The 17,052-nt window shown below is 30.0% G+C and overlaps 1 protein-coding gene across 1 annotated transcript in view; it reads right to left on the bottom strand.

Moving 5' to 3' along the window:
- The window catches only part of LOC145313354 (uncharacterized), a 102,517-nt gene that overhangs the window by 63,391 nt on the left and 22,074 nt on the right, over positions 1–17,052 (bottom strand). The window contains exon 2 of the mRNA XM_080152714.1: positions 10,039–10,180. Within this exon, the coding sequence (XP_080008840.1) occupies positions 10,039–10,084 (46 nt within the window). The 5' untranslated portion in view covers positions 10,085–10,180. The remainder of the gene's footprint in view (positions 1–10,038; positions 10,181–17,052) is intronic.

The raw sequence follows: 17,052 nt of genomic DNA, 5'->3' as shown, positions 1-17,052 counted from the left end.
GGAAAACTGCCTATATTATTTCTCTAACCATGCAATACAGTTTTCTTTATCCAAGTCAAATGAAAAAGATTAGGGAAAAAATATTCCAAAATAAAAAGAAAAAAATACACGAACTTACAAAATTTTCAGAGGAAGAATCCCAAATTCGTGAAATAGCAGAACATTGTGTCTTTAAATATATACCATAACACATTCATGCGATTTTTATCATTTCTAAATGTGACTTTTATTATTATTACTATTGTGCAAAGCATAAAACACAATGAATTTTGGCAAGTATATATACATACTTTTGTTGAACTCTTGCTAAGGTATCATACATAAGATACCATTTGATGAAACTTGATCTTATTCAAAGATTAGATAGTTTTAATATCAACTTGTAACAAAGTAGAATTTCATGCTTTTAGCAAAATATAAGATTTTAATAGTCCTTGAAAAAAAAACAAGGAGTTGTAGTGAAAACACATAATAATTCTCGTTAAAAATGATATGATTTTTAAATAGCTTTTTTTAATTCACTATAAAAAAAAGATTAACCAGAGTTTAAAAACCAATTAATTAATGAGATATTGTGTTAATGAAAATTTGGTTAGCAGCATAAATTTACAGTCCAATGTCCCTTCTATTTCTCAGGTATCATGATAATTCTAATTTTTTAGGGCGGGATTAGGTTAGTTAAAAACATCCTAAAAGCTTGCCAAAAAAGCTTCCCTGAAAATTACAGTCAATTTGATACTGCAATCAGATATGTTGAGCTATAGAATTTTACATTATGCTTTAAGTGAAGAATTCAAATTTAAAATTGAAATAAAACTCTATATCTTTCCTATTCATGTTCAAAGGTGAACCTTAGACTTAGCTGTTCAAACTACGCCCTTATTCGCCAGTATAATGTAATAATTTAGCTGTGTATATGATGTTCGTGCTTCTCTAAATCAAATTAACCCTAAACAGACGTCACTCCTCACCTCTCCTCCTTCCTTCTTACCTTTCTTCAGGGAAATAATGATAGGACAATATACGTTAAAATCAACTTTACGCCCATATTGGCCTCTAGGAGCATATTGAATAAGGAGTAGGGAAGTTAGCACCTTATTTTCAAACGTAAAAAAAAGGAGGTGCAGTAGTTAGTGAGATCTATACGTACATACAAAGAAAACCCTACAATTTTATATAATAAGAAAATTTATAAATATGGGGTTTGAAAGTGGGGGGGGGGGGGGGATGGTTGTAGATTAATTTAACACAACCTTTTACCCTGTCTATACAATTTCAAATTATGTATTTACAAATATAAAGAGAAAAAAAGTGTTTCTTTAAATTAGAAAAAAAATCAACGTTTGGTAAAGAATATCAGTTAAAATTTTTAATTTGACTTGTGTTATTTTTTTTCTCTGAATTATATTTTAATCATCCTTGTTTAAATGAGAAGCTGCTCTATAATTTGCAAAATTTGAGAGGCACAAATATAGAACTGATAGATGGCAATATGTTTTTGCTTATTATTATTTTGTTTACTGGATGCTAATTTGCTAAATTATATGGACATGAGCTAAATATACAACGTTGTTTCTTTATTTAAACCATTAACATGTGCACGTTTGTACACACATACATACACACACACACACACACACACACACACACACACACACACATACACATACACATTACACATATATTTTGTAATTGGAATGTGTATATTTATATGTCTATAAGCTTTTTGTAAATACTTAATTGTAGCAATGCTACACTACAAGTTTGATAGTCTTATGCTTTGAAACATAAGGGAAATGGCAGGGGAGAGGGGGGGGGGGTAAAGGTATTAGTTCATCTGCCAATAAAAATAGATTAAATATTTGTTATCTTTTGCTTTGATGCTTTTAATGTTTTCAACCTTGTTAACTTTTTGGTTTAAAAAGAAACATTTTTTGGCGTATTTTGTGTTTATACGCGAATCATGATAGCACCTTTTTGCCTGAATGCCCCCACCCTGATCTTGACTTTTCACACTATTTTAAAATAAAAGCTGCTCTATAATACATATATTCATCATTCACTAAAAATATTTTGTAAAAAATAGTTTAGAATATTTTTGAAAAATTTGTTTCGTAGGTACTTGATATCATAGTTGAAAATATTAATCCTATTAAATAAAGTAGTAAGCTTTTTTTCTGTAGCGAAGTATCTCTTTAACCGCTGAACCAATATGTTCTCTTTTAAGGTGAAGGTTCTTATAGGTTCAGGAAAGGTTTTAACTATTATCTCAGGCCTCCAAAGAAAAATCGCCCACAAAATAATTACTTTCCAATTTTTTTCTTTAAAAGACTATGGGGTCATTTACCTTAAGTGCCCCTAGTGACAACTATGGACATAGCTGCTGGTATAAATATACAGCACATTTTAAAAAGTAATTCAAACTCTAACTTTTATGAATAAGGTTATCCTTGTTTTTTTTCAACCCCAAGTAAAAACAAAAACTTTTATTACATGACAAACATTTAAACCTGAAATCGTGTTATATCATCTTTCTATAAATTTTCTCCGCAATTTTTCCCCCTTGACCTTGACCTAAGTTGTCCTTATTGTAGCTAAAGTTATTAAATTTTAAAAATCTTAAGTTAATTTCTAGAAATACAGGCGACGCTATTTAACTAAAACAACCTTTTATAGACAGTTTATTAATTTAAGTCACCCCCTACAACGATTCACCCCAAGAAGTTAGAAAACCAAATCTTAGTTTTAGCTAGATGTAATAATAAATAACTAATGAATATAATCTATTTCACAGCAAGTAGTGTAACAGATATTTGGACGGGTAGTGCGGGGTAATTTTGACTATGAAACCGTTGATTAACTTTTAAATTTGAGATTTTATTTTGTGTTTTATCAGGGATATTACAATAGAAGATGATCTACATCAGAAATGTCAAATCCCCCTACAATTGTAATCTAATCTAGGGCAAAACGAGCTTATAAAGTTTTGGGGGAAGAATCATTTATAGCCCATTAATCTACAGACAAATCACCATTGTATCCTAATGATTAAAATATTTTTATTGGATAAATTTACCCTAGGTCACCCTATGTAAAAAAATATTCATTTCTCATCCGGCTAAAACAAAAGTGAACTGTCTTATATTTTGAGAAAGACGTTAATATATTGACTTTTATTCAGATGAAGTCAGTTAAGGAAAAAAGAGTAATGAACAATCTCACCATGAAAAAATGAAGCAAGGATGATTACGTCCGAAGGTTGAAAAGCTTTTGGTTACAAAGGATTGAATTGAAAGACACTAGAGGGAAACACAGAATGGGTAAGGGTAAAGACCCAAAATTGATTGCTCTTTATATCCTTTTAAGAAAATTACAGATAAAATTAAGGACAGACCAACGTGCAAAACAAAAGAGAAGCTTCGCTGCCAGAAAAAAAACACTTCACGGGACGTCCACCAAACTTAGATCTTTAAGGATTGTGAATTAGGCGTCTCTACATTTCAACAAAAAGTTTAATTTATTTAGCTAAAGTTTATGTTTTATTTAATCTAAGAAACATTATGATTTTACTAAAAAAATCTTACCAAGAAGCTGATTTTATTTCTTCATAACATAGAATAAAATTAAAAGATGTATTTATTGACAATAATGCTACTTAGGATGATTTTTTTGTGGTGTTTTGCAGGGGCACCTTGTAGGGAACTCGTTTGTATGCCTGTAAGCAATGTATATAGTTTTGTAAAACACAAGGATAAAATATTTATAAGTAGCGCACCAAGTTTATTCACTAAGTTTATTGGGTTTGTATTTCTATCTATCATGAATTAACTGTCTTTTTTTGTTTTTTTTTGATTTCTTTGAAACTTGGAATCAAAGTAAATTGTATTGCTTAAAGAATAAGTGCTCTAATACAAACAATAATGTGGTTTTCGTGAAAAAAGTTGAACATACTAACTGTAAAAGGGGGATAATAGAGCAGTCTCGCTACGTCTGCGCAGGGCAACTAGTTCTAAACTATCCCAAAAATAAAAATATCTGCACAAAAACTGCATTTTTACTCTAGTCCTGCCAAAACATTTATCAATACTTAACATGCCATCTAAATTTATATAGGGTTTAATAGCCATTTTATGTATCTAGGCTTCGCAGCCGCGGATAAGCCGCCAACTAAAACACATTTTGGTGCCTAATTAACTGCTTGCATAAAAACTGAATTTACAAAAAAAATCTAGCAAGCGAATATTGACCTTAACAAATATATGATTTTTTCTCAATAAAAATATTAAAATTGTAAATTACTAAAGCAATAAGTATATTAAATTTTAACACATGAATGCGCATACAACAGAATGTTATTGGGATTAGGTACATAGACATTTTAAAAATGTTTTACCCTGAGATTCGTTAATAAGACTATAGATGCTTAGATGATTTGAATCCCCAATGATGACAAAATTATTAGTCTAGAAACAACCAAAATTCAACCCAAAGTTTTTAAATCAACGAATACGATATTGAGGTTATAAAACTTTGGGTACCTGTGTACTTTAAAGTACAATGTCCCCGTCCACCCTGCTTTTATATTAAGTTTTCTATATTGACGATCTTTTAAGCTTGAATTAAATTATATTCTTTTGTCTCCCTCGCCCCTGAAAAATTGCACATCACGCAAATATGAATTTGACTTTGTTTTTAAGGTTGACCTGGTTATTACACTTTTTATACAGTGAGGCAACTCTTCAATTGAAGACAAATTATTAGACTAACAAGGATAATAGCAAGCACGGCTCGACAGCTGTAAGCCGCAGAGAAATCGAGGTTTTTAAGCCAGCTGGATGTTTAAACCTTTTAAACATAGAATTCTTCCGTATTTCTTACTATTTTATGTTAAGTGTGGCAGTTATGCACCTAGAGTCCTTTTGAGGCACTTTAGTTGTTTCAATTTTCAATTTTCAGCTTTTGATTTTCAATTCTAGCTACATTCCCCCAAAATAGGCATTAAATTTTCCTGGACCTATAAGAAGCTTTACTGTAAAGCAATACATAGAAATATTCACATCCTGTTACTTTTATATAAGGATTATCCACACATTTTCGGATCAATAAGAAGCTAATCTCATTATTTAATGTGCTGAAATCCACACCACCCGTTCATAGTATTGTTCTTGTTAATTATATTCATACAAAACAATTATTTTTTTCTGTAAATTTCAATCTATTTTAATTTGTTATAAATTTACTTAATATTGCAGCGAAGATTTAATGTTTAGTTTCCAAAACTAATTATAATGTGTCCCTAGTACATCAAACAGAGCGTAAAATTTAATAAGAATGTATAACAAGCTAGCAACACTGATTATAGATCCTGTAATTATCAAACTTATGGCCGACAAATATATACATATATAATATACTCAGGGATATATAGGGATAAGACATTGGATAATAAATTGTTGTACACCCTATATTATGATACACAAATTTAACCCTTCACTAGATTAAATTCAGTGCTAGTTTATATCAACCAATCAAGATTTCATAAAAGTTCAAAAAAATTGTAACCCAACGAATTAGATAACAAGGTTATAAAAAACTATAAAGCAACGAAAAAGTTTAAAATTTACAGATTTTTCGCGGGTACCAATCCCTTGATATCAACCGAGTTTCTAAATAAAACATCAGTAGATTATGTTAATATGCTAATTTTATATGATAAAAAAATCATGTTTAACTCCATGATAAAGATATTATAATTTATTTCTATGGAGTCAAATGCTATGATTATAGATTGCTAAATAATATTTTATTTGTTATTGAATCTATGTGTTAAGTAATTACGCTATATCCTTATTAACGCGTTCAAGTTACTCATCCATACACATCAGAGTAAAAGTGATAATTACTAATTCTCAGTTAATTTTATCAATAATTTTCAAAGATTTTTAAAACTTTTAAAACTAAAACAAGAACAATAATGTTGTTTACATGGCAAGCAGTGTAGCATTTAAGCATATGTATATATCTATGATGGATTTTATTAATTTGATATTAGCTTATTGAGTAGATATATTTTTAAAATTGTTATCTCAACATGCCTAAATTAACAGTCAATTCTATCAGTTACGAACGTAAGAACCAGCCAACCTACCTTAGAAATGAATCACTTTATTAATATCAAAATAGTGTAATTTTCATTACAAAAATATTATTTATAATTTCTTAAACCTTTATCCCTGATTCCCGTAGGGCTTTTATCCCCCTAGGGTGCTCTCATCCACTTGGTAAATACATTTGATGTGGTTTAAAGTGATAAAATAATGCAAAAATGCTTCAACTTATTGCTTGTGATGCTGATAATTTTAATGGTTAATTTATGTTACATCATATCTCTTAATTTATTGCATTAATATTACAATTAATTTGTTTTAAAATTAACATTATTTATTTATCAAAGAATCTTTTATGTTAATAATTATTTTCAAGGTGTATGTTTTAGGCAATGCAACGACATTTCTTTAGATTACATTTCTTGAACAAAAAGATTTCTCAAATTTTCTCTTAGGATGGTTGAGCTACCATTTAATATAAAAAGATACAATAAATCTGCCCAGAAACTTTCCTAAAAAGGAAAACTTTTATTTTCAATTGGTTAGAATGATCTTTAAACGGACATTAATAGATCCTAGGATTTTTAGATTAAGATACATAGAAGAGTAATTTTTTTTTCCAAATAACCAATATATATGTATATACATATAGTGGAAATAGGCTTAAATGCAAGTAATCAAAGCCTTTGATTTCTTATTCTCAAAAGCGCTTATATTTTTTGTATCAATCAGGGAGAGGGGACACTGGTACCCAATATTTTATAATAATGCTCTCTCAACCGTTGGATCAAAAACTTTGGGTACTTTTATGAAATAAGGATTTATTGGTTGAAAATTGCAATATTTAAACTTTTCGACGAATAATTCAGCATGGCAGGTAATTTTGTTTATCATCATAGAGATTCCTGAAATCAATGCCTTTTCTAATCATGCAGCTTGCTAAGTTGCTACAGTGCAGAATACGAAACTTTATGTACAATTTTTGAATGGGTGATAATTATTGTGATTGTATCACATATGATTTTACACAAATCCTATTAATCTTTCTCTTCCTCAAGCTGCTTTAGCTTTCAGGTGTTGCAATAAATAATTACAAAAGGTTAAACTCAAGATTATCTGATTAGTGATAGAGTTATTAGCACCCGAAGAACAATTACTTTGTTAATTGTTTTACTTGCAGATTGTATTATAAAATAAAAATATTTTTTTCTTTGAATATAAAATTCTCTAGAAAAAAATGGACCAAAATTTTATTTGATCATTTGCAAAATAGTGTGAATTAAGAAACTTTCCCAGAATAGAAAATTAAATTTAGGTACACTTTAATCTTTATTTGAATTTGACTATGAATTAGAATATAATTGTCAACTTACATTTTTTACGAAGCAATTGTATAGTTAGGAGTTGAATGTAATTTTCCATTAAGTTTTTAAGCTTACCTTCATAAACTAAAAGTAAAAATATCTTTTTTACCGTGTATGAAAAATTCTAATATGATCACAAAATGATCCCTTCTAAACCATGCTTAACTCAAGTATTTTGGGGTTAAAAAATTGGTGTGTCCAAATTACATTCTAAAAATCCTGTCCAAGACCTTTTTAGCACACATTTTCTCCCCCAAACTATCTTTCTATCCACAAAATCTTCCCCCCTTTTACTCATCGAAGCCTTAAAACTACAACAAGCAACCCATCGCATGTCTAATCGATTCAAGTAAAAAAGTCGCAAACGCGTTTGACCTAGGCCACAAAAAACGTTGGCCTAGTATGTAATCTATGGGGCAATCTGACAGCTTGTACACTCTGATGGGTTGTGTGTGTGTGTGTGTGTGTGTGTGTGAGTGAGTGTGTGTGTGTGTGTGTGTGCACATACCTTTGAGTAAAATATGCATACAGCACACATTACGCACATGTGTGTGTGTGTGTATTTTTGGAGAGTATTTAGTGGACTAATTTGGATATTTTTGGTAATTTAGGACTTCCTTTTAATTCAATCTACAAAGTCGCAAAAAAAATCTGGTAATTATAGATATTAAATCGTTAATAAAGTTGTTCCTCTTAATTTAACTTTCCAAAACTTGTACATAAAATTGAAAAAAAAAATATAAAAATGTTTTGTGTATTAATATATAGTATTTTTGTTCAAATTTACTATGGAAATAGACTAATAAAATATAGAACAGCTACGCTCAAAAAGAGCTGGAAAATATTTGGCCTCATAGCTAACTGAAAGAAACGTTGAGTACATATAATCTCTTAATTTGCATGTACCCCAACCTTAAATATCAGAAGCGTAGCTACATTATAATTAAAGTCTGTACGTGCTTAAAATCTACTTATTAAATTGAGATTTTCTCAGCTGCTGTAAAAGATAAAATTCATTTTTAAAACTTGCTAAGGGAAAGATTAGACTTCCTTCAGTTGCAAAATACAGAACACTATGTGTACATATAAAAGGCTTTTAGTTTGCAACCCGTTGAAAATTAGGATTGCAATTTGATTTATTTTCAACCAGTGGTAGTTTGCGGTGTTCACACTTTGTAATCTATTTGGATTTAACTATTAGCAATTTCAGAGAATATAATTATACAATATATGAAAATATTGAATGTTAATTGATTATTTGTTGATTTTTACATTGATTCAAAAGTTTTATCCACCAAAAAGTTTTTCATCTCTATCAAATTTAAACATCTTCGACTAAAACTCTCAAATAATTTTGATAAGTTAGTTTGCTATACAAGAACCTTAAAATTTGCTGCTTTTTATAAATAGCTTAGTTTAAGGCCTATATGCTATATTAAAAGCCTACTAACGAAAGCCCACAAAATAAATAATATTTTCTTTAAATACCAAAAAATGCATTAAATTTATAGCTGATGTTAAGTCATAGACTTTCTTTTTTTTAGCAAATTTGAAAAACTGATTTTTTATTTTTTATATGATAAGAATACTTTGTATGTAAATTTGAGTTGGCATTAGATTGATATTTGAAGTGTCCGGTTACTCTAAAGGAGCTTGATTTAATTTTTAAGCTTGCGTAAATATTCATTTAAACTCGTTCCATCCGTCTCTTAGCCAATGTAACTATGTTAAAGTTGCAAAATTTTTGTACAGTCCCTTTCGTGACAACGACTCTTAAGTGGCGTTTCGTCATATTTTCACAGTAGCTTTTCTCCCATTCCAAGCCCCTGCGGGGAAATCACCTATCCTAACCTAGTCAAAAGCTACTGTAAAAATACGACGAAACGCCCATTAAGAGGCGTTGTCACGAAAGAGACTATAAGAGATCATAGTGCTGTATCTGGTAAATGACATCTAAAGTTAACCTTTTGGAATGCCTTGTCGTCCATTACCAAACAGACAGAAAATGTGCACTGTGTTTACAAATATCGCCAAAGAACGTACCATTTTCTTGCATTAATTTGTTTGAAACAACTTTTGTCTGTGCATGAGCGTGGTTAAAGTTTGTTCAACTTGAACTTGAAACGGACATTAAAAGGCAACCAAAAAGCATATTAATTAGAAAGGGGTATCGCAAATTCTTTGCTTTACACATTACACAATGCCATATCTAAAAAGATATGTGAATATGATTTAACAGCAAAATATCTATTTTCAACGAAAGTTTTTGTATATCTAGAATAAAAAGAAGAAAAGGAAAATTCGACGTAAAGTTGTTTTTTGTTCATTTTTCTCAAACATTGGTCCCAAATTCTTGTTGTTCTAGGAATCATATAAGACATTGCTGTAAAAATAGCTTAAAAATTGAATTGCTTATCATAGAAGTTCAGACTTTTTAGTAAGGTCATATAACGCATGCTTTGCTTTCCAAATTATACATACTTTTCGATAAAAATGACGACCGACGGACGGACAGACGGGCCCTAAATGCAAAAAGCGTCGCTTAGAATAAAATAAAAAGCACTTACTTGTAAATGTGGAGAGGAGGAAGGATGAGGAGAGGAGAGGAATCATGATGATGAGGAATGGTTGAAGAAAGGGTTGTAGGTTACAGTCTACACAATCATCACAAACCCATATTTCACAACATGGTTAACATAAGATTTTCCTGTAATTTCAATGTTTATGTTTTTTTCCTTATTCTTTTATCAAATAAATGTGATTTACCAATCAGTGCAAAAAAGTAGTCGATCTAAATAAATCATAAATAAAAATAGTTATTTATTGCATCGTATTATAGACAGCTTTCCGCGGATATTGAAATGAAAAATTTTAAGATATAAACAAATCTGTTTAGGCCCTGGGGCCAAAGGCTCTGGCTAACAAACAGTTATTATTTTTATGGCTTTTATTTTAATATTAGTGGAAAATTGTCTGTAATACGATGCTAGGCATGATTTTTCAGTATGGCTGAGAACCGTTTCTAATCCTGCTGATATTAACCGGTTTCAAAGCCATACTGGAAAATAATTTTTCTTATCTTCTTTCAACCAAATTCTTAAATCTAATAATAAATCTGTCTTAACCTCTTTTCGAGGAAGCTTTGTGTTTATCAAGATCAAAATTAATTTCCTTATTCCATAATTCCAGTCAAGAAAAAATGTCGTCTTTGTTTAACTTTCCTAAAGAGTCGCGGCATTTGAATATTGTTTATGTTTGGGTCTCTCCACGTTACTTTTGAATTATATGTGTGTGGATAAAGATTTGGAGAATTGAGTCAGGCCTATCATTGGTCTCAGAGTGCGTGAATAACCCTAGTATGCCAGGTGCTTAAACCATAAGAACTTCAGGTAGTTTTTTCTTCATTTTATAGATAAATTGTATGGCATATAGGACGGATTTATTAAGTTTTAAGGCTTTAGCCAGCTACATGTGAAACTTTATTATGATTCAAATATTATGTTTTAGTAATTTTTATGTGCTTATATTTATGCATTTAACAATGATCTATTAAACCAAATAATTTTCCTTTAAAGCCAAAGTACCCAAAGATTCTTTAACCGTAGAAAAAAAGATTTTTAAAAAGCAAATAATATTGTGTGGATATAAAAACTGGAATTTTGTATTAATTGATTTTGTAATTTCAGGACTTTGAAATAGTTTGTGTCAATAAATCTATACTCAAACCTGCTGTTGAACTTGATGGTTCCTGGTGTTGGGGGTTTTGCCTTGTAAGACTAAGATCTCTAGAACTTCCCGCAAATTCGGAAGTCACACTTAACCAAAGTGTTATGGTTTAGACAAAATCCATCAAAACTTTACTGAGAAAAGAAATTAAATGTGTACGTGCATTTTACAAACAAAATATCAATGTACATTTTAATTTCGGTTTTGAAATTAATTTGCTAAAGGACACGATGCATGAACTTCACTCACTTATTCCTCTCTAACTAAATCAAAATTTGAAATGAAGCTACTCTACTAGTCCAGGGATCAAAATTGATGTACTGTGCATCCCCAATGATACACAAAATTACCCCTTCTGTTGATTACAATTAGTGATTGAAACGTTTGAACACTCAACTAAATGAACTAACCGATCCAAATGTAATAAAAGTTCCCACAGCTGTTGAGGTTAAAACATTGGGGACTAGTGTAATAAACGGCCCAAAATCCCCTACCTCTTTAATATATGTACCTCCTACGCGCAAATATGCTAAAATATTTTTACAGGCTTCGCGATAATGAAGCATAATTACCCTTGTTTCACCTTTATAATGATTTCAATTTTACAACCGTTTTATTGTCAGCTACATTGAAATTAACTGCCGCCAATGGATAATTTCGGTGACAAAGGATCGTAAAATTGTTGCACTTTTGATTTATTACATTTTTTACCACTACGCGTGTCGTCGATGTATGTGGCTAGAGCTGGGATGAGATTGATGCACCAAGATTTTTAATAAAGGTAGACTTATTAATGACTAATATCTCAAACGCAAAAAATAGTAAAAATCCGAAGGTTAATATTTCACTTTTTAATTATCTTTAAATATTATATTACATGTTTTATATATTTAAAATAAAATATTAGAAAACAAGAAAAATCTTCATCAAATTTATATTTGTAAAAATTTTTCTTTGGCAACTGATAGGTTTCTCCAAAAAGCTTTTAGAGTTTATCTGTGTAGAAAACCTTAAAACCTGCACAGCAGACCATAGACTATGATTGGTTATTCATGTCGATCATTTCAACATTAAATGTCAGGCAAATTTTAAGGGTTAATGACCAAACAATGTTTTGTCGTTTATTATTTTTAGGAGTTGTTCAAAATTAGGTTCGCAAATTTTTAAAAAAAATAATATATTTTTTCTTTCTTTTGCGGCGCTGCAAATGTAAAACATGTCCTTCATTATTTTTTCAAAATATAATTTTCCTTAAAACCCAAAACCACCTCAAATAAGGCATATTTAAATAAAAAGACTCAATTATTATGTAAAAATGATGAGAAAAAGCATTGAAAAAGTTTAGTGAAGGTCTCTAGTCAAATAAAAAGCCAGTCATATCCAATTGATGATGATAATATTGGGGAAGGAGGCTGTGCTGAAACTTTTTTTTGTCAAGATTTTTGGGATAAAGCATCGAATAAAAACTTTACCTAATAAGGGTCCAAGTAATTGTGGGAGGTAAAATAACAAAATTTAAAAAATTATTCGTATCAAGCACATGTTTTTCTTTAATACCTAAATATCATATAACTCCGTAATTTTTCAAAAATGTTCTTCTTAAATTCTCTATACCTTTTAAAATGATAAAAACATCTATCATTGAGAAAATGTAATGGGGTCAAATTGCCCCCTTTTCCCCATTCTCTCTCAACACCCCCCCCACCTCCCCAATAGATCCATTTAATGAATTTCCCCCATCCTCCCATCCATTTCCCTATTTTTTTGTGACTATCAAATGCCTCCCAAATTTTCCTTTAGTCTGTATTGACCAATGTTTCTTCAATACTACCAATTAAATGTTTTACAGACAATAAATTCAAGTAACAAGAAGAGATAACTCATCATGAAACAAATATTTCTACCTTAAACATGTACTCTAATACAAATGTTACTTTATCCTTAACTAGCAGGTACGCCCCTAGAGGCCTCTAGGAACTTGAGAGAAAGGGGGAAGTCAGCCCTTCACTTTTAATATTATTTTTAAAAAGGAAAAAATGTTTTATTTTTTGGTTGGGGGAGGGCAATTTCTCTTGGGGGCGGTGTACATACCCTTCCCCAGAATATTTATAAACCTATATGAAGCTACACTGTAAAAGAGAGTCATTTCAGTTGAACGGTTAGGGAGATCCTTCGCTACAGACAGAAAAAAGCTTCCTCCTTTATATAATAGGATTTAAACAAACACACAGAAAACAATATATTTTGTCCCAATGTTGATAATCTTTCTTTTTCTTCTATGTAAGTTTTTCCAAACTGCTAAAATTTAAAATATTTATTTTCTTCATATTTGAAAGAACTATACTATTACACTGATATAAAGACAAGAGTCCATGCATAATAAAAAGATTCGTCCTTCCTAGAATTTTTCAACGGAGTTAGTCTCGGTCAAAAACTCGGGATAAAAAGCCAAGAGATGATTTAATATTATCATAGGGGAAGGCGGGAGGGACTAATCCTGCAATTTTTACAAATTTTCTCACAGAAAATTGAGATATGAAATGATTGGGATCATTTACTCTAATGATACAATTTTTCCTCGATAATAAAGTTAAAACATTAAACGGCAAAAAACTGAAATTGAAGTAGTGAAACAAGTAGTTATTTGAATGTTTAGATAATTGTAGTATTTTTTTGTACCTATCTAATTTTCAATTAAAAGTTGGAAAAAGTTATCATTTAGCAAAATTAAACAACTTAAAAGAAGAGGAAATATGAAAATATTAATTTAAGTGCAGTAAATTTTCTAAAAAATCTGCCATGAAAATATGAATTAAAGAAGAGCTGCACAAACAAAAAAAACTTGTATGAGCAAGAATGAGATAAACATTTATAAAACACATTTAGAACTAGATAGAGCCCAATTACTCCTTTTTTGCCAAACTAAATTCCACCCCATCCCTACAGTTTTTCAACAATTTCAAGTTTTTTTCCGCAGAAAACCATACGGGACACCAACTCTTTTTTTGTAGGGCTAAAATGATTCTTATTTAACCTATACTAATTAAGCGAAGCATGTCAAAAAGAACAAGAAACTGTGTGGAGGGGGGGGGGGGGTGGATGTATGGTCTATTTCTCAAAAATAGGATTTAGCCTGGAACTACAAGTGTATAATGACTAGGCCTAACCTATCTGTGTTTATCATAGATATGTCCAAGATTGTAATTAAGGCCAGGGATCAAGAGATTGGTTAACTGAGGATAAATTATTCTATCAAAAATCGTAAGAATCTAATTGCATCTTTTTAGCGCTGTAAAAAATTCCAGAAATATTATTTTATCCTGCATTTACTTATCCCTGTATCCCTAAATTAAAACCCATGTGCCACTCTCTCTATGTCACACAATCCAAAAAAAAGTCCCACTCCCCCTCCCCCCCTCTTCCTAAACACATCATTTCAATATATCATGGATATATCCTTGTACGCACTTGATTATAATTGCCACAAGGATTATTTTTAAGCACTGCTTCTTAATAATTAGATTATGTCCTTTTATGGCCAAGAAAAAATCTGGGAGTTTTAAATGCATAGGTTTTTTTCTATAATCTTATCTGAACTTGACTAGTTGAAATACTGGAAAGGGGTCAACAAAAAATTCTAGAATCTGACTATAAATACACACATACAGTCAGTTATCTTGTTACTTTATGATTTTGAAATTCTTAGTCCTAAAACCTTTTTATACTTGTTAAAACTACGTGGGCTTAAGATTAAAGTTTTAGTTGATGAAAATACTGGTTGGTTATCATCAAAAATGCAAAATGTATTGAAAAGGAAATAGAAAGGGAAATAAACCTAGATTGGTTGGTCAGGCATTTATATTAGAAGTTCGGAGATGCGGAAAATGTCAGGTGTGACGTCATAAAAATATGTCTAATCCATCTCTTTTTTAGTGGTTTCCTTTCATCTTATCTTTTAAGAGGTATTTTATCACGTCACACATGACACTTTTCGTATCTCCTTAGAAGTTCAAGTTATACAAAAATTGTATTTTAAATTATAGAAAAGCTCTACATAAATTCAATCAATTTCAATAAATCAAATTTAATATGAAGCTAGACAAATAAATAAATATATTATTAAATGTTTTATTTCATTATTATTACATACTAAAAAAATCTACGCAACAAATGAGAATTAAAATTGTATGAAAAATGTAACTTAATGAGCCAATCAGTGGATTCTATATTTATGATTGATAATAAGAAACAAAAAGCAAATTAGTTATAACTGTGGTATGTCTGTCTGTGTGTCTAGGTGTGTGTGTTTGTGTGTGTATGTGTGTGTGTGTAAGTGCGCGCATGTGTCTGTGTGTGCAATGCAAGTTCAAATAAATTATTAAAGTAATTTTTCTTAAATTTTTAATGCACAAAAGGTTTACTTTGAATAAAATTTCTCACATTTAAGTAATAAATCATTTACTTATAAGAATAATTATATGTTATATAAAATTGTTTGCAATTAGAATGGTGATACTTTGATTTATAGTATATGTCTTCATTTATTTGTTATTACAGTTTTTTTAGACAAATAGTGCTAAAAGTTTTAGTTTGTAGCGAAGCCACCAAACATTTTACCGTGTTAGTTAATTTGTCGGTATGTGGAACTATAATGCTACTTTATTTATATCAATTTTTGCATTTCAATTAAATAAGCTTTTAATCCAACGCTGTGTACTGGTAATATTCAAAGTTTAATATATTGTTAATTATTTTTAAAATAATTTTCGTTAACATATATTGGCTCCATCGAGCGAGGTGCATTTTTGTCCAGACAAAATACTTCCAACACTTCACGCTCACCATTATGGCACAAATTGTGTTGAAAACAATAAAATACGGGAAATTATTAGAATTTTGAGCGAGGCTCGGACACACAGGCCTATGTAACAGATTGATCGAGGCTCAATAGTCGGATACTTAAAAATTGACATTTTAATAAACTGTTGAATTATTTTCTTAAAACATTTCCATAGTTTATTATGAATTTATTTATGGAGAACAAAAAAATATAATTAACAAAATCTAATTAGTTTTACGATAGCTTTTTAACTTGCGTTAAAGTCTATAGAATAAAGATTTTAAGTCATAAATTTATCTAAAACTAAATTTTTTTAAGTATTGGCCTCAGACACTCGAATAATGTGATTCAAAATTTGTATTTTATCCATTTTTTGTTCATATTTTAAATTCCTAAATGTTATGTTTGGATAATACTTTGTCTAAAATGGCCTTCAAAAAAGGCACATTTTTACTTAAATTATTTGCACGTAGAGGAGCCGGGGAAAATAAAATTACCTACTATTAACTGAATTGGCCATATTTTAGTAATGACAAAATATGTTATGTTTTTATCAAATTTGGTTAGCTTTATTAAACTGGATCTTATTTGATTTTGTATGCTTATTTTAAACTAGCAGCTGCGCCCCTATAATCAAGAGTTTTGAACTTGTAGTGAAGGAAAGAAAAATAGCCTAAAACCTTACCATGACTAGAATTGAAAAAAAGAAATAGCCTAAAACAATCTCGAGATCTATTTGAAGCTTTCCGAAAATGGAGAACTAAATCAATTTATAAAATCGTACTACTTTATATAATAGGATGGTATTTTATAGCATTTTTAAGCTACTTAGAAAATTTAGGAGCTATTTAACAGTACTTTAAGAACGTTAAGCATAAATGAAAATTAATTTTTGTGTGTGTACGACGTACGCCTGCTTAATTTAAAATTCTGTCTTTAGTATTGGCGTTTGTCACGACTCAAACTTTTGGAATGTAACCCTTCAAAATAATTCACATTATACAGTTCATTTTTG

The sequence above is a fragment of the Acartia tonsa genome, chromosome 3, assembly GCF_053477335.1.
Source record: "Acartia tonsa isolate MP-2025a chromosome 3, ASM5347733v1, whole genome shotgun sequence".
NCBI lineage: Eukaryota > Metazoa > Arthropoda > Copepoda > Calanoida > Acartiidae > Acartia > Acartia tonsa.
The sequence above is the reverse complement of the archived record's forward strand: the minus strand, read 5'-3'. Positions and strand labels throughout refer to the sequence as shown.